The following is a 20,640-nucleotide window of genomic DNA, read 5'->3' on the forward strand; positions in this document are numbered from 1 at the left end:
GTGACTAGACCCCAGGCATTCAAACTAGAACTCCAGAGCCCTCACTAGGTGCTGCTGCTTCAGTATTTTTTTTTTAATAATATAATCCACATAGATCAGAAAAATTTATTGCAAGACAGGACAAATATGTTTTAAAAAATTTTTTATTAAAGTATGATTGACATACACTCTTATGAAGGTTTCACATGAAAACACAATGTGGTTACTACATTTACCCATATTATCAAGTCCCCACCCATACCCCAATGCAGTCACTGTCCATCAGTCAGGACAAGTATTTTAAAGACGTATTTGCATTTCATGTATATAAGAATAAGTTTAAAAAGTTAAGTCTTGGTTAATTGTGGATTGTCCTTTAATTTTTTCAAAACGTGGACCTGATTTAACTTTATTGCATCCACCCTGCAACTGACCTGATGACAACTTCATTAGCCGAAGTAAAATTAATTTGAATTTTGGTCTGGGTGAAAACAAATTAGGACAACAAAGCTACAAAGGAACTTTATCAAGCATAACAAAGCCAGCTAGAAATTACTTGTAGTTTTCTAGTGAGAATTACCTGTGTCAGTATTTGGATTATAAACTGCTATTAGTATTCTTCACCTAGAATAGAGGATCAAATCTATTTCATCCTAAAGTGTGCCTGTCTGCACCATCCAGGCAACAGGGCAGCAACTACGAAGCCAATGTCAACGCAAACAACTCATTTGATAACTGGTAGCATGGAATGACTTCATTTTGGAGGAAGGTTGAAAGTGGAGGGGGATTCACTTGAGAAATGATATTTAAGTGAATAAAGAATTCTCTTCTAGAAAATTATTACTATCTAGTTCTCTGAAAAACTGATAGATTTATTAATGAAAGAATGCCAAATCCTAATTAAAGGAATGCAATTTTAAATATAAAAAAGACAGAATTATTTTTCTGTAAATAAAACCAAAGACTACAGAGATATACTAAATACAGGGAAAAAAACTTTTTTGTCCTCATTTATCCTATGTGCATCATACATACATAACTTGAAAAATAAAGAAATACCCTATTATATTTAAGGAAAAAAAAGAGCCATCATTTCAAAATGCTTAAGATGAGGAGCAAAATGCTTCAAAGCAACAAGTTTTTTAAAAGTCTGGAATATAATACATAAAATAATCTTTTTTTATAACCAGCAACATTATGAGGCAACTTTAGTCCCAAATGAACAGACTGTTGTTCTTTTAAGAAATGGGTCTTCTTGAATTATAAACTTTCACACCATTTTGTATCGAAGATCGAGAATATTTCGTGAGTAATGCACCTATAGTTTGCTTCTCTCCACACAAATCTCTGTAAGAACAAAAAAATTAATAGTATTAATATTTTAGGGAAAGTAACAATATTCCATACCAGTTACTTATATCTCTCTCCCCTAAAACCTGTCTTTCCACAAACATAAGGGTGTGTGCTTGTAGGAGGGATAAAGTAGGAAGAGGTTACTAAGCTTAACTGACCTAAGTATATTACATATATTGTCTCATTTAACCTTCACAGTAAAAGTTGGAGTAAAATATTATTTAACCCCATATTACAGATGTGAACATTGAGGCTGTGTGACATAATGGAGAAAACATGACAAGATTAAGACTGGAACATAATGAGGGAGGGAAGAATGGAAAGACATGAGCTAGAGACAGGAGCAAGGGCAAGAGCATGAAGGGCCTTGAAGAATATGACAAGGAGTTGTGATTTAATTCTATGTATAATGGGAAGCCATTAGGAGGGTTTTAATTCATGGAAAAGCATAACATGATCTAAATTTTAAATAAGGGAGGCAATGAGATGATTATGGAAGCTAGGTGGTAAGCACATGGAGGGTTCATTATATAGTCCATTTTGAATGTTTAATATTTTCCAAAATAAAAAGTTTAAAATAGAGAGGGAGAGGGGAAGGGGGGAAAAACAGAAGTAGGGAAACCAATTCAGAGGCAGGTATGAGATGATCCATCAGGATTTGCTGATAGTTTGAATTGCGGGGAAGGGAAGAAAAAGACTAGTATGATTCCTCGACTTTTTGCTTGAGTAACTGCATTAATGGTAGTGCTGTGAACCAAAATGAGGAAGACGGGGTTAGGACAAGTGGGAATCAGCAGCTCTGTTATGAGAATGTCAGGGTTGAAATTCCTATTCGACATCCAAGTAGAAATGTTAATTAGGGAGCTAAATATAAGAATCTGGAGCTCAGGGAAAAGGCCAAGAATGACGATAAAATTAAGAAGTCAGTAACTTTAAATCGAGGCCTTTATGAGGGCACCAAGGGAAAAAAATAGAAGATGGTCGAACCTGTAAAGACTGGGAAGAACAGGGAGACCTCAGCAAGAGACAGAAAAAGAGCAGCCTCAGGGGAGAAGGGAGAAGACCAATGTTCCAAGCAGGAAGTGGTCCACAGTGTCTAACAGTGCTAAGAGGCCTAGTAGTTAAGGACAGACAGTTGACCACTGAATGTAGAAAGATGGTGCAGTTGGGTTAAGGAGATGTCATTAGTTAAGGAAAGAATGGGTGACGAAGCAGAAAGTGAGTACACAAACTTTTAAAAGTTTACTTGCAAAGGAAAGCAGAGCATGAGGTCCAGTAAGTTGTTTTCTAAGATGAGTAATACTATATAGTATCATATATTGATGGCAGTAATCCAGTAGATAGGGAGACATTGCCAACAGAGGAGGAAAGGGATACCTAGAGGAAACAAGTCTTCAACGAGGCCAGAGGGAACGGGCCTAGTGCAGGAGGAGGATGGGGAGCAGGGGGAGTTCGTGCACTCTACAGGAGGGGGTGCAAAGCAAGTGTGTGCAGACACAAGGGAGTCCAGCAGATTTGCCAGTGAGAAAGAAGCTGCTCTTGCCTTTTCTTGTTGGCTTGTTTTCCCAAGAAACAAGGTCATAAGCTGAGGGTGAGAAGGAAACTGATGGTATGAAAGGAGAAAAGATAATAGAAAGTGAGCTATAAGGGTAGAAAGGTTTCGTGAGGAAGTGGTCCCTTGCCAGGAACCCTGCTAATTACCACCTAAGTTCTTAAGTGAGACTGGCAATCCCCATTGAGTATTTTTCTCCAAGAGCTTTCAGCTGTCCAGGTGCAGGCACAGAGTAAGAAGAAAGCTGAGTTTAGTCTTTGCAGATTTTTACCAAAGAGGTGTGACAGCAGGGAGAGATGACCAAGGGAGTAAATTTAAGAGAGGTTGACCAGGGAATCTCATCTGGGTAAAGAGGAGAGACATGACTTGGGAGGTGAGACACAGTGAAGGGGTGGTGGTGTCAGGGGATTTGAGGTCCTGGTAATAGTGACTTTGGAGCTAATTTCTTCTTCTGCCAGCTGGCATCTACCAAAATGTTACAGTAAGGCAACAGGAAAGATGGAAGGTGGCAATCAATCAGAGAGGGGTGCTTGCCTTAGAATCATAGTGGGGTATACAGTCTGACTGTCCCTCGAAGAGCCACCATTTTGCAGGAAGGAGAACAGAGAAGTGGTTTCAGAAGCAGTGGTAAGGAAGATAGAACACACACCCCATCTCCAGGATCAGTAATTGTGGAGAATGATAGAGAAGAGAGCCACCACTTGAGAAAGTTTCAAAGGAAGTGGTATCCTCAGGGAATGAATACTCTAAAACAATTGTGTTTTAATGATAAATGTAAAACCCTATGCCACTATATGAAAAGAATAACCTCAAAATCCATTAACAAATTACTTACTGAATATATGGAGCAATATCTTCTTCTGTCCACTTCTCCCTTAGAGAGAATAGACTATTAAAACGTTCCTGATTATCCTCAGGTAAATCATCTACTTTTAGCAAAAATATGATTTCTGGTCTTGAGTGTCTATCCACCAAGGCTAAACCCTATTAAGAAATGAGATGAGAAAGGGCAGTTAAAGTAATGGTCTCATGTTTAAATATGATTCATTCTTTTACCTATAGGTTTACCTTATTCAGCTCTCAGAAACTTACACACACTACCCAGAGACATGCAATAGCCTTTTTTTCATTAGAACAGCTCCTTTACACAGTAACTTCTTTTCCATTCTGCATTCTGGCTTCTAGTGCACAATTTATCAAGACAGCTCTAATTCAGGGTTACCAATAACCTGTTATTGCCAAATCCAGGGGGGTCCTTTACTTAGATTCATTTTGCCAGCCATTTTTTGTTGTTGTTGTTAATGCTGTTTATTCCTTCTTCTTTGAATCTCTCTTTATCTCTGACATCCCATCTCATTATTTTCCTCCTACCTTGATACTGTCACTCCATGGACCTTTATACCAATCCCTTTACTTGTCTCACTGTCACTGTCCTGGGCAACCTCAACTAAATCCATCACTTCAACCACCACTGATTTGCTAACTACTGTAATACTTGTATCAATTAAAAACTCTTCCTGGCACCAGACCTCTATATTCAAACCTATTTATGAGCTTACTGTGTCTGTCACTCACTGGTCTCTTCCTACTATCCTAGGAAACCAGGAAACCTAGGCATTATCCTAGATTCCATTATTCAAACCCCACACCTATGTGGTACTACATCCCATAGATTTTAAGGCGTCAACATTCCTTGATTCACTCCCCATCATCAAATGTCTTTGGCCAGTACTCTATTAGTTAGAAGTATTTAAGTGCTGAGGGCCTGGACAGTTCCCCTTTCCCAAGCTCTAGTCAGTATTCCATCAACAATCCTCATTACTGTTGTAGTGTTCTTTCCAAAAGGCAAAATTCATCAGGTAGTTCTTTTAACTGATGTCACTGAATGGCCCCAAAGAGCTTTCTACATGCAGCTGAATTCCTCAGCACAGTGCATAGTGTCCCTCTCTAGCTCGCCAGCACCCTTCACTCTCATGTGTCCCTTTTTCACTGTCCTGATGTGTATCCCTCCTTGGAACATGCTCTCCTGGATTTTCCTCTCTGCCTTTCCATCTAGACAGTAATACTTTATCCTTTCAAACTCAACAGCTGAAACATCCATACCCTCAGAAAATCATCCCTTATTGACCAGTGAGATGGAGAAGCCCCTTTTCTCTACTCCCATAACATCTTAGGCATACCTTTCCCTGACACAGGTCACTCTACACTGTGAAAAGAGATTACCGTGTAAGGTGCACCCCCACCCCCACCAAGCTGAGGACTGACCTTGATGGCATCTTGTGTGCCTTCTCCTCAGAATCTAGCATATTGCTTAAATAAGGGGGATCTCTGTAACTATTGAGTAAATCTTTTCATTTATTTAACAAATAACATATTGATGCTGATAGACAGTGACTGAAATGGGGTGTAGGGGGGCCTTGATATGGGTGAATGTTGAAACCACATTGTTGCTCATGTGAAACCTTCATAAGATTGTATATCAATGATACCTTAATTTAAAAAATAAGTAAATAAATAAATAAAATGACTTAACACTGCCCCCTCCACAAAAAAGTAAATAACGTATTGAGCATACACCACATGCCACGCAGCATGCCATGTATTGGCAAGCAACAGGGAACAAACTTCTGTTAAAGTGGAGAGTAGGAAGCCACATAAGTAATCATTTTTCCAAAGATAAGCGGTTGGTGCCATTAAGGAAAGATACACATGCTTTGGAAGAAGAGTAAAACAAGAAGCATTTTTTGGAGGGAAGGAAGGTCTTGTGAACTCAAAAAGGAGTAGGAGGTTGCCAGATAAAATGAGGAAAAAACCTGATCATCTACATTTGCCCTCTTACAGCACTAAACTATGTGTTCTACCTTTATCTTGCGTCTACCTACCACTTCAGCATTTTATTAAAAATAAAAATAATAATAATAATAAAGGGAGAAATGTGGGATTCACATATAAATCAAGTATAAAAATCAAGCGAATATTCATATTTGACCTGATTGTTTATAGTTCATGATGCATGATCAAAACCGAAAGTTTCTGTGATGACTGCCCTTGTACTGTTCACCATGTAAGAACTTATTCACTATATAAGAATTCGTTCACCATGTAAGAACTTGTTCGTTATGCTTCAGAAGATTGGAGACTGACGAGAATTAGGCTTGGGGTGGATAATGATTGTGCATTGAGCATTGACTCCCCTATACAGAATTTTATTGTTGTTAACAACCATTTGATCAATAAATATGAGAGATGCCCTCTCAAAAAAATAAATAAATAAATAAAAATAAACAAAAATCCATTCAGAGGTAAAACAATGAAAAATAAAAAATAAATGATACTATATTATGTATGGTAAAAAAAAAAACTGCTCACCAGTTTCCATAGTGGCCTTACCATTTTTGTATTCCCACTGATCTATGAGTAATTCTGTTTCCCTGCATCCTCACCAGTATTTCATAGTGTTAAGTATTTTTAAGCCATTTTAACAGATACACAGTAGTATCTTGTGGTTTTAATTTGCATTTCCCAAATGATAAGGGTTGCTAAACATCTTTTCCTGTACTTATCATTTGCATATTTCTTTTGTGAGTTGTCTGTGTAAGCTTTTTGCCCATCTTTCAGTTGGGTTATTGAGAAAGTTCTTTATATGTTCTGAATATTATACATATGTATTGAGCTCCACAACTTGGGGTGAGGGGAGGAAATTTATGCATCTCATACTGTTTTACATGTTCTAACAAATATATACGACTTTTGCAACTTAAAAATAAAGTTAATTAAAGGTAAAAAAAAAAACAAAAAAAAATGAGGAAAAAGATCATTCTAGAACAAAAGCCTTGTGTGAAGGTCCTGAGGTAGGAGACAGCCTGATGATCATGAAAACCTGAAAGAAGGCTGACATGCAGCAAGCAGGAGAGAAAGTAGCCAGAAATGAAGCTATAGAGCCTTGTAGGCCAGGATATGAATCCTGAATTTTATATCTTACATGCAGTGGGCCACCATTAAAGTGATTTAAGCAAGATGTTCATCTGATCTGACAGGCATTTTTAAAAGATCATTCGAGTAGCACTACAGTTGACTGGAGGTAGGCAAAATGAAAAGTATGGAAGGCCTACCAGGAATGCTACTGCTATTTAGAGCCAGATGAACATGACCGTTTGGGCTAAGAATGTACTGTTGGAAATGGAGAGAAATGAACGAAATGAGATACACCAGGTGGGATCCAAGATTAACTTATAAGTAGGCCTGAGGAACCTCACTGAGGCAACAGAAATGATGTAAAACTAGACTGTGATGATGGCTATCTCACTACATTTTCTGAAAATACTTCTTAAAGGACTGAATTTTGTAATATGTAAATTATACTTCAATAAAGTGCTGGGTTTTGTGTTTTTTTGTTAAGGATTTTGTGGGTAGACTAAGGGATAACACACTCCTAATGGTAGGAAAATAAGTTGGCTCCAAATTCAGTTCCAATACAAGTTTCATTTCCCCTAGTAATTAACGCTAACCCACTGAGTTATGGCAGCAATCACCATTGCTACTTTACCTTAAGCTGATCCAGCCTAGTTATCATTCCTTCGGGAACACTTTGTTGCCACACTTCTTGAAACTCAGCAAGATTAAATTTCACTGCATTCTGAAGTAGCATTTGTGCTGTTGCTCTGCATATTTTATCAGTGCTCAGCTCAAAATAAACTTGGCCTAAGGAAAAGGTACCAGATAGTTTCATGTTGTCTTCTTACAGTTAAATACACTACCTCTGCCTCCTTTTCCTCGATGCAGTTTCACAGAAGGGATTATACACAACCCAACTCCCATAACCCTGGCATTCTTTTATTTAACATGAAGACACTTCAGAGAAGCACACCAATTTTTATAAGAGCTGAGATACCCAAAAATACTTCCCAGATCTTACCTTCTTCTACATATTTCTTTCCGTAACATTTAAGGCAGTGTTCGATCATTTCTCTGAAAAATGTAAAATGCTCATTTAAAAGTTATCATATTTTTATATATTATATTTTAAATACCATTACTAACTAGAAAATAAGATAGAATCTAAGATTTGAAATCCTAAGTGATTTGTATTGCCAAGTAAAACTTTACATTAGGAACTAACTAAAATATACTGGAAAGCTACTGTGTGCTAGGCCCCAAGCTAGACATTTTTACATGAATTATGTGAGCATACATTTATTATTATAAAACACCTTAAATATAATTATTTATTAATTTTATGTTGGAGGAGGGGAAAAAAGATGATGCAATTAATTCACCCCAGTGACCAGAATTCCCAAGACCTTTTTTGGCTGTATATTTTTAAATATTTTATAAGATATCAAAATATAGTCTATGCTCTGGGTTTAGTTACACCTTGAAAAATAATTTTCTTCCCCTTAAGGAAATCTGGAGGGATGGTGATTAAAACACTTACTCTGGCTCCAATGGTCCAAGTTCCTGAAGACATATATTCAAAGGAACTTTACTAAAAGACCAAGATTCAGAATCCACAAGCTGAGTCACATGGTTCAGAAGTTTTATCTCATAATCAAATTCCAGAATCCTCCAATAACCTATAAAAGTTATATTTACCAAAGAATATTTTCAGGAAATTAATCGGCTAACAGATTGATAAAATAGCAGTATACTCTTGCCCACTGCAAGAAAGAGAAACACAAAATCTTAGCTTTCTTTATAAACATTGTTTCTTTTAATGCTTTTCTCTCCAACATTACAAATTGTGTCTTAAGGGAGATCAAGTGGTTTTTAAAGAGCACTTTCCACATAACTAATACTTAGACTTCTCTCAAGGGTTTTGATACTACATTATCTCACAATAATCTTGCCATTCTGAATGGAAATGTGGAAACCTGTAGCAGGCAGGTTGTTTCACTAGAACATCCTACAGCTAAAACGAAGTCATAGGTTCAGTATCTCTGCCATGGGCACCGTCATGATTCTAACTCTCATCTCAGCTGTCTTGCAGGGGTGTTCTCATGCTCATAAAGAAGTCTAGCTCATTCAGGAGACAATGGACTCAGGGGTACAATGTGAACCAGTGCCAACATTAAGGCAGGACATCAAATACTTTTCCCTGTTCTCATGACAGATTCTGAAATGCCATCTTATACTTGAAGGTGCTACTGCCACCCCAAGAGAAACAAAATACACATCCACAATTTCCCCAGAAGAATGTTGCTATTCTTATTCTGAATAAATAGAGGCAACATTAAAAAATGGTATGTGTGATGTAAAACTGAGAAAGCAAGCAAAGAATGATCTATGCACTCACACACATCAAAATTTTATCCATCCTCACAGAATAAGTGAATAATGCAAAAGGCCACATTAAAACCCTTTTTTCTTTCAATCTTAACATTCATGATACCCACATACAACAGTAAGTAACAGACATCCATAATTAAAAATTCTAATTCCAATGCTTAGCGCCAAATGTGTCTCAAGGAATCAGGCAAAGAATTGTGTTTCCTGTTAGTTCTAAAGGCGTGTACAGTGGCTTTACTCAGCAGAGTTTACCATATTTGAGGGTTAAGGTCTCACAAAGACTAATCTTGCTTAGAAGACTATGAGCAGATTGAATAAAGCATCCACAGCCCATGCAGACTTCCTCCTTCCAGAATTAAGCTGTTTCTCTGGGCAAGCTTAAGAGGGCTAAAAATGCACACAAACACATTCAAGTACTTCTGCAGGTACACATACTGAAAAAGAGCTCTAACCCCAGACCAAAAGCTAGTTAAAATGCTGAAGAAGATACTACTGGGCTTCTACATCAACCCCTGAGACCAGCACATGCTAACATAGTAGCTCGTACATAGGTTTATTATATAAACTATTTAACACATACTCAAAAATATCTTACAAGTTATCACAAGAACATAGTTGCATCTTCCAAGCAATGTAGAAATACAATGAGGTTCTCAAATTAATTCTGAAGCAGGAGTTCAAGTACCTGAGTTCTGTACCTTATCCTATCATGAACTCAGCATGTAGCCTTGCACAAGTCAGTTTCCCTTCGTAAGGCTTAGTTTCCTCACCTAGTAGAAACAATGAAGGGATTCATCCAAGACTTTTCTTGATCTAACATTGTTCTTCTATTACCATTTAATCCAAAGAAAAAAGGCCTGTAATGAGTGGTTAAAGTCACTGGTCACAGACAAACCTCCTCAAGTAAAGATGATCACCTGTACCCTTTACTCCACACCCAAAAATACAAATACCATCTTTAATCACAGAAGATTAAAGAAACAGTATGAAACAGGGTTAAGATGCCCATGAATTTCTCTCACTCTCATATAATGCCTAATTCCATCCTTACATATAATGATACTAAGTAATGGTACCTCCAATCTCACAAGTATTCAGAGCTTGTAACTGGGCCATTATTTCTTCCTCACTTGCCTGAATTAGATCAAGCAAATCTTCAGTTGTATACTGAAACAAGAATAAAAAAAAAAAACAAAAAACATTTTAAGGCATCTGAAGAATATTTTGTTACACTTACTGAATTTTAGGGAATACACAGAACAGATTAAGGCAATATTTATGTACTCGCTCAATTTCTTTTATTAATGTGTAATGAGGACTACACAGAATTGATAGATATCTTGGAAGAAAACAAGGATAAATAAATTCTTTGTGATCGTGGGTTTGACAACAGTTTCTTAGATAAGACCCCAAAAATACAAGCAACAAAAGAAAATATAGATTAATTGAACTTGATCGAAATGAAAAACTTTTGTACCTCAAAACACCATCAACACCAAAGGACAAATATTGTATGAATCCACTTATATGGGATACTTAGAGTAGTGAAATTCAGAGACAGAAAGCACAGTGGCTGCCAGAGGCTGGGAAGCAGATGAGACTTTGGAATTAATATGTAATGGGTACTGATTTTCAGAAAGGATGAAAAATTTATGTAGATGGATGGTGGTGATGGTTGCAGAACAATGTGAATGTACTCAATGCCACAGAACTATACATGTAAAAATGGTTAAAATGGTAAACTGTATGTTATAGTCATTTATCACATTTTTTTTTTAAATCAAGACAGTGGCGAGGATGTGGAGAAAGGGGAGCCCTCCTACTCTGCTGGTGGGAATGTAAATTAGTTCAACCATTAGGGAAAGCAGTATGGAGGTTCCTCAAAAAACTAAAAATAGAAATACCATTTGACCCAGGAATTCCACTCCTAGGAATTTACCCTAAGAATACAGGAGCCCAGTTTGAAAAAGACATTATGCACCCCTATGTTTATAGCAGCACTATTTACAATTGCCAAGAAATGGAAGCAACCTAAGTGTCCATCAGTAGATGAATGGATAAAGAAGATGTGGTACATATACACAATGGAATATTATTCAGCCATAAGAAGAAAACAAATCCATTTGCAACAACATGGACGGAGCTAGAGGGTATTATGCTGAGTGAAATAAGCCAGGCAGAGAAAGACAAGTACAAAATGATTTCACTCAACTATGGAGTATAACAAGGCAAAAACTGAAAGAACAAAACAGCAGCAGACTCACAGAACCTAAGAATGGCCTAAGAGTTACCAAAGGGAAAGGGACTGGGGAGGATGGGTGGGAAGGGAGGGATAAGAGGATTAAGGGGCATTATGATTAGCACACATAATATAGGGGGGACACGGGGAAGGAAGTATAGCACAGAGAAGACAAGTAGTGATTCTGTAGCATCTTACTATGCTGATGGACAGTGACTGTAATGGGGTACACGGTGGGGACTTGAAAATATGAGGACTGTAGTAACCACAATGTTGCTCATGTGCAATCTGAGCATAAGATTATATATCAGTGATACCTTAATAAATAAATTTTAAAAATCAAGACAGTGAAAAGACAATCCACAGAATGGAACAAAATATTAGCCTATCATCTATCTGATAAGGAACTTATATTTAGACTATATAAAGAACTCTCCTACAACTCAGTAATAAAAAAAGACAAATAACACAATTAAAAATTGGGCAAAGGAGTTCCTGAATAGACATTCTCCAAAAATATTAAATAGTTAACAAGCACATGAAAAGAGGCTCAAATCATTAGCCACTAGGGAAATGTACATCAAAACTACAATCATGCCACTTCTAACCCAGTAGGATGGATATAAAAAAAGACAGATAATTACAAGGGTTTTCAAGGATGTGTAGAAACTGGAATCCTCATATAATGGGAATGAAAATGGTACAGCCACTTTGGAAAACAGTCGGGCAGTTCCTCAAAAGGTTATACTGCTACCATATGACACATCAGTTCTATTCTTAGGTATATACTCAAAAGGAATGAAACGTAAGTCCACTATAAACTTGTCCATGAGTGTTCACAGTTGTATTACTCACATCAAAAAAGTAGAAACTACTCGACTATCCATCAGCTGATGAATGGATTAATAAAATGTGGTATAGCCATAAAATGGGATAACATAGATGCTACAACCTGAATAAACCCTGAAAACATCATGCTAATAAGTCAAAGAAGCCACTCAGAAGGCCACATATTATATGATTCTATTCATATGAAATGTCCTGAATAGGCTAATCAGTAGACACAAAACAAATTAGTGGTTGCCTAGAGCTGAGCTGTGAACAGGGGTGAAAGGTAAGGTTGGAAGGTTAACAGCTAATGGACACAGTTTCTTTTGGGGGTTATGAAAATATTCTAAATTTCATGGTGATGGCTGCACAACTCGTGAATATTCTAAAAATCATTGTATCATACACCTTAAATGAGTGAATTATTTGGTATATGAATCATATCTCAATAAAGTGGTTATCCAAAAAAAAGGAAAAGGAGAACTAATACAAACATGGTCTTCAGAATACTAGTAGAGCTGTATAATTTTGATTTACATTAAAAACTTTTTTACTTGGTTTGTAAAAATTTTTGTACACTTCTAGGAATTAGTCAATTCTGACATTAAAGTAGCACTTTCTACTTTCATAATGCTTTTTCTCAAGAGACCCTAGTTATAATTTTCAGTTTACATAAAAATTAATTTAATCTCTAAAAAAACCCATAATTTCATAGTTAAGATCATAAGAAACTTTCAGCTATATAAACATTACCATATCGAGGTTTTACTTTAAAATGCTCCAGAAAAAGAAAAAAAGGTGAGAGGAAGCAGACGGATAGAAGAACCGAAATTGACAAGAAACGATAAATGCCCAGCTGACTGACAGATATATGGGGCTCTTTCTGCTCATGGGTATGTGTAAAATTTTTATAATACAAACTTTAAAAAGAATGTCACCATTAAATGCCTCTGGTTATAGTTCTGTTTTTTACATTCCAAATAAAAACATGAAAATAATAGTCTTACTTTTGAGTGATTCGAATCCTTCTCTTTTTGACTATCAGGTCCTTCGTAGGTATTTTCCATCAAAAGCTTCTTTAGCTTCTTTAATTTAGGTCTGCATCTTCTTAATTCCCAATAATTATTAGAAAAACCAAAGATCTAGAAATTATAAATATATCATATCCTTTGAGGGGGCATTCTAAAAAGAAAATACCATACAAAATGTCAAACAAGGCATCTGTCCTCAACAAACAGCAAGAAAAGGGAGCCAAGGTATTCTGCTTTCTGTCGAGAAGGCACCCATCTAGCCACCTCATGCACATGGATGGATACCTTCAGGAAATGTTTTTCAAACCCCAGTTCAGAAGACACTGCCAACAAAGTACTGATAATGGAGTTCTATTTCACAAATACACCCTGGGAGCTTGAGTATGTCCAGAACAGAATGGCCAGGATGGTGACAGTTCTGCAAACCAGGTGGGAACAACAGAAAATGAATATTTTTAGGATGGAAAACAGAAAACAAAGAAAATACATAATCACAAACTTCAAATAATGAAGGGGTCTTAAAAGGAAGAGGGAGCACCCTTCTGTGTTGCTCATGATATCAAAATTAAGCAGACCTTAAGGAAGAGACTTCTTTTCAGTGCAAGACCTTCCTACAATTTAGAATTGCAGCTAATTCCTTATTGGACTTGTGAAACAGTGAGAGGACTACCACTCATAGAAATCCAGTTGATAGTGACTAAATGAAAATAAATATCTGTTCTCTATCTCCAGAACCTGCCCAGGTCTAGCATTTAGTAGGTGCCCATTAAGTGTTCCACATGAAAGAAAACCCCAACTCTAACATGGAAGATTGGAGGATGCTTCTATCTCCAACCAGTGTAAGGCGAAATTGACAAGGCCCGATGCTTGATGGGAGATGCTGCTGAATCTAAGACCTGCAAAGGGGTAACTTAAGGACCAAACCAGAAAGATCGACTTCATCCACAGTTCGCAAACTGGCAGCCTCCTGGCTGTATCCAAATGACAATTGTTGTGTGCTTTTGTGTTTGAGAGAAGGAAGGTTTAGTACAGGGTTGAAATTAATCACCAACATTGAAAAACTGGAGATTTTTCCCAACCAAAAGCTAGATATTAAGCTTTTCTTGGAAAAAAGAAACCAAAAGATCTGGCAATACTGCCCTGCTTTCCTTTAAGGCCAAGGAGTGGACACCCACCTACTTAGGACTTATGCTCTCCAATTTTCCATAGGCTCCACAATTCCCTGTTCCTCCTGAGACTGGGTCTCCACTACCATTTATCAATGCCAGCCTGCTTTGCTCATGCACAGGCCTTACTTAGCCCTTTCAGGCATGGGAACTGCAACCAAAGACTAAAACTTTGGTTAATAAATCTTTGTTAAGCTGTATTCAGCCTCAGTACACGGAACTCCCAAAACAAGGGCCTCAAAGGTACTCACAGATGTTATTATACCCTCACAAAAACACCTACAAAATAGATACATGATTAGAAAGTAACACCTTTTACAGAAGGATGAACCGCCAACATTTCTAGCTATTTACAGTGAAAGACATAACCCTACAAAAATTGAAATAACAGTATTTACTGGAAGTTATTCTGTTCTAGCCATAACATATAAGTCACTGAAATTTCCCATTATTTTCTCTTATTTCTATTACAATTCTATTGTTAAGGAGGTAGCTGGCCAGAGGTCATTCTGACAGAATTAAGGGCTATGCTTTGATTGTTATATGTGTGACAATATGTGTGTACCAATCCAGCCAGGGTGGAGACTTTTGTTTGCTATCTGCCATCAGTAGTCTCCGTAACAATTAAGATTTGTTATACACGGTCACAGAGTACAGTGAACTAAACCAACTTCAAAAGTAAGGAACACACTTCCCTTAAGAACTCAGATTTTTTGCATCTCTCTACCTCATAAATATTACCTAATGCACTAGTTAGTTTGTGGGACTCTCCTTTCAAAACACATTCACAGCCAACACTTTCTAAAAACTAGGTAAAACTTTTAGAATATGTCACTTAATAAGAAACTTTCCACAATTACATAAAATAGCCAACTTGTCAGGGATTTAAAATCAAACTGGGAAAATAAAGACAACTTCACAAGATTCCAAACATACAAAAAAATAGTAATGCTGAGAAATTTCAAATTTTACTAGAGAACTTTTCAGATTCCCTGTGATTATACATTTCATACCTAAATATATGAAAACTATTTCCTTAAAAATATAATTATAATAGAAATAAGAGAAAATAATGGGAAATTTCAGTGACTCATGTTGCTAGAACAGAAAAATTTTCAGTAAATATATTTCAGTTTTTATAGTGTTATGTCTTTCATTGTAAGTAACTAGAAATGTTGGCAGTTCATACTTTTGTAAAAGGTGTTTTTTTCTCATCATGTACCTATTTTGTAGGTGTTTTTGTGAGGGTATATTTTTAATTAAAAGCAGAGTTAGTATATGTATTATTGTTCTCATACTTCTCTAAATCAGGAGACAGAAAACAGTACCTCAGTGTGAATAATGTTACACTGTGTTTCCTCCATCTTCAGCTGGTCTGCAGTTTTACAACCAGGAATCAAGAGCAACATATTGGAAGTGTCTGCTATTTTCAAGTCATATGTTTTGTCTTTACTGCACAGCACAGCCTGCTCATCTTTATCACCACGAATCACAAAACTGCAGAAAAATGGGAAAAAATAAAAATTGGTTTATTGAGACATGAAGGGGCATCTTCATCATAAACAGTTCCAAAATCCTCTAGGCTTGTACAATTTAAAACTAAATCTTGAGGCTGTGTCTGGCCCCTGCTCTCACAGCCCTTTTGCACAGCGATGGGCTGCAGAGAGCAAGGTCTGGGACAACTGAGAGAACCAGACGGGCACCAGCCTTACTACAGAAAAATAACTCAACGTGGGCAAGAAGGATCCAAAGAGACCAAGAAGCCAAATGTGAGCACATGGCATCTTCTTGCAAACTGCTGGGAAAGGCACAGGACAAAGCATCCAGAAGCTTCAGTGAAGATGTTACAATTTTCTAAAACATGTTAAAGCAGTACCTAAACTTGTGGGTAGGCAACTTAGGATATCTTGTTAAAAAGCGGATTGGGATTCGGTAGTTCAAGATGGGACCTAGGACTCTGCATTTCTAACAATGAAAATAACCTAGATGATGACCATGCTGTGGGTCCTGGTGCCCACATAAGAGTGAGCCTTCTGGCTTTGTTCTGAGTATCCCCTAATAATCAAAGGAGCACATCCTGTCCTAACCATCAGCTATGTTGCAAAGAAACTGGGACCTTGTGAAATTAAGGTTGCTGAATGAAATGCTGGATGAAAATATGAGAAGGGTATGTTTACAAAAGGGACTAAATGAAGTCTCTGGCAAAGGATGACAGGTGGAAAAAAGCGAGAAGAAAGAAGAGGGGAAGAATAAAGTGAGGAGCAGGAAAAAGAAAGACTACAGACATAGATGGTGGGGATGACAAGGGATTAGCTCTAGCAGTTTTCCTTGTCTACAAAGCATTTAACACCCCCACGCACAATTCACTTCTTTTAAAGAAATAACCTGAATAGAAGAAGGCTGTGTATTTTTTTTTTAACTAAGCCTTCATTTAGGTAAAAAATAATAAAAAGTATCTTCAGCTTCCTGGTGCTAATAATAGTCCCAAATACCCACTCTAACATTTATTTCTACATGGCACTATCTCTGCTTTGGAATTTGAAATATTTTGTTTAGAACTAACCCTCCCCCTGCGAAAAAAAAAATCTTTAAACACCTGGTTCCAAGCCCTGTTGATTTTGACAACTGGATTAACTATAGCTGGACCAAGAGAAGGCCCTCACACCTTAAGTCCTTTCTCAAATTCCTGCCAACTCAGCTGGGATGAAAACCGTGAGAGAGGTTTTCCTTCAGCTTCCTGAAAGATAACTTCCTAGCTAGCATCTGGCCAGTTAACTATGACATTGTCAGACAAGTGAAGTATGAAAACTGAAAAAGAGCTGAAAGGGTTCAGTTTAAAGGAACCCACAAAAGAACAAGCTACCTAATATAATACAGTTGTTGGAGAAACGACAGTACAGAAGAGAATCAAACCAAGGCATCTAACACCTAATTTCCACAAGTTGGAAGTGCACAAAGTTGAAAGAGAGAATGACTCCCTAGACTTCTCTTCTGACTATATTTTTTAATCCATGGTCTTGCAGCAAATGTGTAGCTGACCTACAATTAGGAACAGCTTAGATCCTCACTGAGTGACCCCAGGCAAGTCTGTATTTTGAGGGCCTCCCACAATTACCAAATCTGTATATTGGCTTTCAACTTGTTCCCTCCAGTCCTACCCATGGTCTGAATAAAATAAATATAAGCAGAAGGCAAAAAGAGCTCTATAAATACTAGGTATCACCATTGGATTTTAAGGTAAATGGCAAAGTGTTCTGTGCAGTCCCTGACATCACTGTGAAGGTCTTCAAAACTTCACGGAGGTTTTATTTCCTGTCTTGTTTCGGCTGACACAGGAGTCCACGATCAGCTGGACCAGCCCTGGGTATCAGCCCAGTCCGGATACCTGGAGGGACTGGCAGTGGCGTGGGATCCCCAGGAAAAGGCAGCGCGCTGGATCAGGCCACCAGGCTGCTGCGAGCCCCCTGCTCAAATCAATGCACCTCTCTGGTCCAGCTTCCCCGTAAGAAAATAAGAAGGTGGCGGCAGAGCCCGGGCCCGGCTCACCCGTGTCCGGCCTCCAGCTGCTGGCACAGCGCGGGCTCCAGCTCCAACAGGCAGAAGTCGCCGGCGGCGGCGCCGCAGGCGCGGGGTCCGAAGCCCAGGCAGTGCACGGCGGGCAGCAGCTCGGCCGGGTCCAGCTTGGCGATCTGCAGCGTCGCGTCCACCTCCTCACGGGTCCTCCTCATGGCTGCGCGGGGTCCCGCCGCCCCGGGGGCCGCAGGGTTAGGGCAGGAGAACTAAAGCCTCGGAGCTGCAACGGACACAAATAGAAAGGACACAGTTTTCGAAAGCGCGCCCAGGCGCCCGGCGGCGTGTTTCCGGGGCGGGGCGCCGCTGGCGCGCCTCCGGAAGGTCCAAAAGCTGCTCCCCGCGCAAGTGCCCCGCGGCTGGACCACCCACGGCGTGACCGCGGGGCCTGAAGGGGAGCCATTGGTCATCCCGTTTGTGAACGAGGAAACAAGCTCCTTGCCGGTGGTGGCACAATCCGGAGTTGGTCAAGTCTGATTCCAGCCCAGTCTGTTGTGGCCCTGCAAACACCCAGCCTGGAAATATGCAAACACCTAGGATTAGAAGCAAGACCCTAACAATTGGAAAGGACGTCTCACTTCTTTGGGTCTGGGGATCATCACATCCGGGGAGCAGTGGTTTGGATTAGATCCATCCATTACATGAGAACCTATCTGGTCCGTGCCGAGTGACAGGTGAGGGGTTGAAACCAGTGTCAACAGGAAAGCAACTTTTCCGAGGCTGGAAGGGCCTTACACCCTCCTAGGGGAGACACAAACTTACCACAACAGAATGCATAAACTGCTCACTCAGCTTTCTCTAAGGTGTCTTCTAGACATAGTGTCTGTGTGTGTGTGAGAGAGAGAGAGAGTGTGTGTGTGTGTATGAGTGTATGTGTGTGATACTCGCTTTATTGTGATGGTCTGGACCAGAACGCGAAACATCTCCAAGTTATGCCTGTCTTTCAGTTAATGCAAATACACACAATTATATTATTCTGGAATTAAAATTTTTTCTCTTTTCCAATCAAGTTTAAATGTTGGACATACCACCATTAAATTGTTATTCTAAAATTACTAAAACTTTCCAGCAATAGATGCAATTCTTATTAGCAATTTTTATAGCACATACTAAGTAATGTCTATGCCACAAGTCAAATTGTCAGCATTTTCATTAGAACAAAATATTGTCATTTGTTTACTTGTTACTACTATACATCAGGGATGTAATTCTCTAATGTACACTTTTATTAAATTCTACTATTTTCTCTTCCAAAACTCCCACTTCAGTAACATGTAATTACCCCATTCATACAGCTATCATAAGCAACCCACTGCCACTTTTTCCTAAACTATAATGGTAATTCTTAGGAAAACCAACAAATTATCACATGATTCATCTCAGGTTATATATACAAATTGTCTCTCTAGTAGCTGACACATAGGTAGGTAATGCAATCAGGGTGTGTGCTTCGGGGCTTTCCAAACCTAGTTTTAACAGTGACCTGAATACAAAGTTATAAGAGGAAAGCTCATCAGCATATTGAGGTTACACACATTAGTTACTTGTAAAGGCAGCATAATGTGGTAAACTCCGCCACAGACCTTTCAGCCTCACCCAGGGGTTTGGTGGTGCTTTTAGTGGTGGAAAGGTTGGTTCCTATGACCTGCTTCTTATACATCTGAATGCAAAATGAATATGGTACAGCGAAATGCTGAATATGAAGGCAATTGTTTGATGAGAATTTATGATTAGGAAAGGAATCAATCATTGTAGGTGCTCTGTTAACAAGGAAAATCCTACCACTGAAAGCAGTTCAGTGTAAGAATGCTAGCATTTACATCAGACGGGCCTGGCTGGGAATCCCAACTCAGCTCTTACTTGTTTTGTGACCTAGAGCAGTTTACTTAATTTTTTCATTCCAACTTCATTATCTGTAAAAAGGAGATAATAATGCTTACATTATAAAATATATGTGAAGCAAAGGATGTTTATAAATAGCAGGTTTTTGTTGTTTATATTTTTATTTATTAATAAGATATTATTTATTAAATAATTTACTATTGATTAATAAATGACATCAGATTTTGCTGTTCTGGAGCAGGACTAATGCTATTCTGTTCTCTCTTAAAAACAATGATAGTTTGCATTCATTTTTTTTTTATTAAGGCATCATTGATATACACCCTTATGAAGGTTTCACATGAGCAACATTGTGGTTACTACATTCCCCCCCTATTATCATGTCCGCACCACATACCCCATTGCAGTTACTGTGCATCAGCACAGTAAGATGCTGTAGAGTCACTACTTGTCATTTCTGTGCTGTACTGCCTTCCTCCTGCCCGCACTACTTTATGTGTGCTAATCATAATACCCCTTAATCCTCTTCTCCCTCCCTTCCCACCCCCACTCCCCACACCCTTTCCCTTTGGTAACAGCTAGTCCATTCTTCGGTTCTGTGAGTCTGCTGCTGTTTTGTTCCTTCAGTTTTTGCCTTGTTATACTCCACAAATGAGTGAAATCTTTTGGTACTTGTCTTTCTCCTCCTGGCTTATTTCGCCGAGCATAATACCTTCTAGCTCCATCCATGCTGTTGCAAATGATAGAATTTGTTTTCTTTTTATGGCTGAATAATATTCCATTGTGTATATGTAC

General features: G+C 38.3%; 1 protein-coding gene across 3 annotated transcripts; it reads right to left on the reverse strand.

Moving 5' to 3' along the window:
- Positions 1-114: 114 nt before the first annotated feature.
- DSCC1 (DNA replication and sister chromatid cohesion 1) lies at positions 115-18,291 on the reverse strand. 3 transcript variants are annotated; one of them, XM_073230015.1, is made up of 9 exons: positions 17,980-18,291; positions 15,762-15,930; positions 13,244-13,378; positions 10,246-10,336; positions 8,319-8,457; positions 7,800-7,852; positions 7,431-7,585; positions 3,720-3,758; positions 115-1,326 (listed from the first exon to the last, which is right to left on the reverse strand). In XM_073230015.1, the coding sequence occupies exons 1-9, from the start codon at positions 18,159-18,161 to the stop codon at positions 1,240-1,242; spliced, it is 1,050 nt and encodes a 349-aa protein (XP_073086116.1). In that variant the 5' UTR covers positions 18,162-18,291; the 3' UTR covers positions 115-1,239. The 3 variants fall into 3 exon arrangements, with proteins under 3 accessions (XP_073086116.1, XP_073086117.1, XP_073086115.1); XM_073230014.1 differs by having other exon boundaries at positions 117-1,326; positions 3,720-3,868; positions 17,980-18,289; XM_073230016.1 differs by lacking the exon at positions 13,244-13,378 and having other exon boundaries at positions 116-1,326; positions 3,720-3,868; positions 17,980-18,290.
- Between the last annotated feature and the right edge of the window lie 2,349 nt (positions 18,292-20,640).

This window comes from Manis javanica, chromosome 2, assembly GCF_040802235.1.
Source record: "Manis javanica isolate MJ-LG chromosome 2, MJ_LKY, whole genome shotgun sequence".
NCBI lineage: Eukaryota > Metazoa > Chordata > Mammalia > Pholidota > Manidae > Manis > Manis javanica.

Excerpts from the sequence above, each read along its gene's own strand:
- DSCC1 (XM_073230014.1), bottom strand. The coding sequence starts at position 18,161 with ATGAGGAGGACCCGTGAGGAGGTGGACGCGACGCTGCAGATCGCCAAG. Across the intron at positions 10,337-13,243 it reads AGGATTCGAATCACTCAAAA|TATACAACTGAAGATTTGCT; the intron begins GTAAGACTATTA and ends TTCTTGTTTCAG. Across the intron at positions 7,586-7,799 it reads AAAGAAATATGTAGAAGAAG|GCCAAGTTTATTTTGAGCTG; the intron begins GTAAGATCTGGG and ends CCTTTTCCTTAG.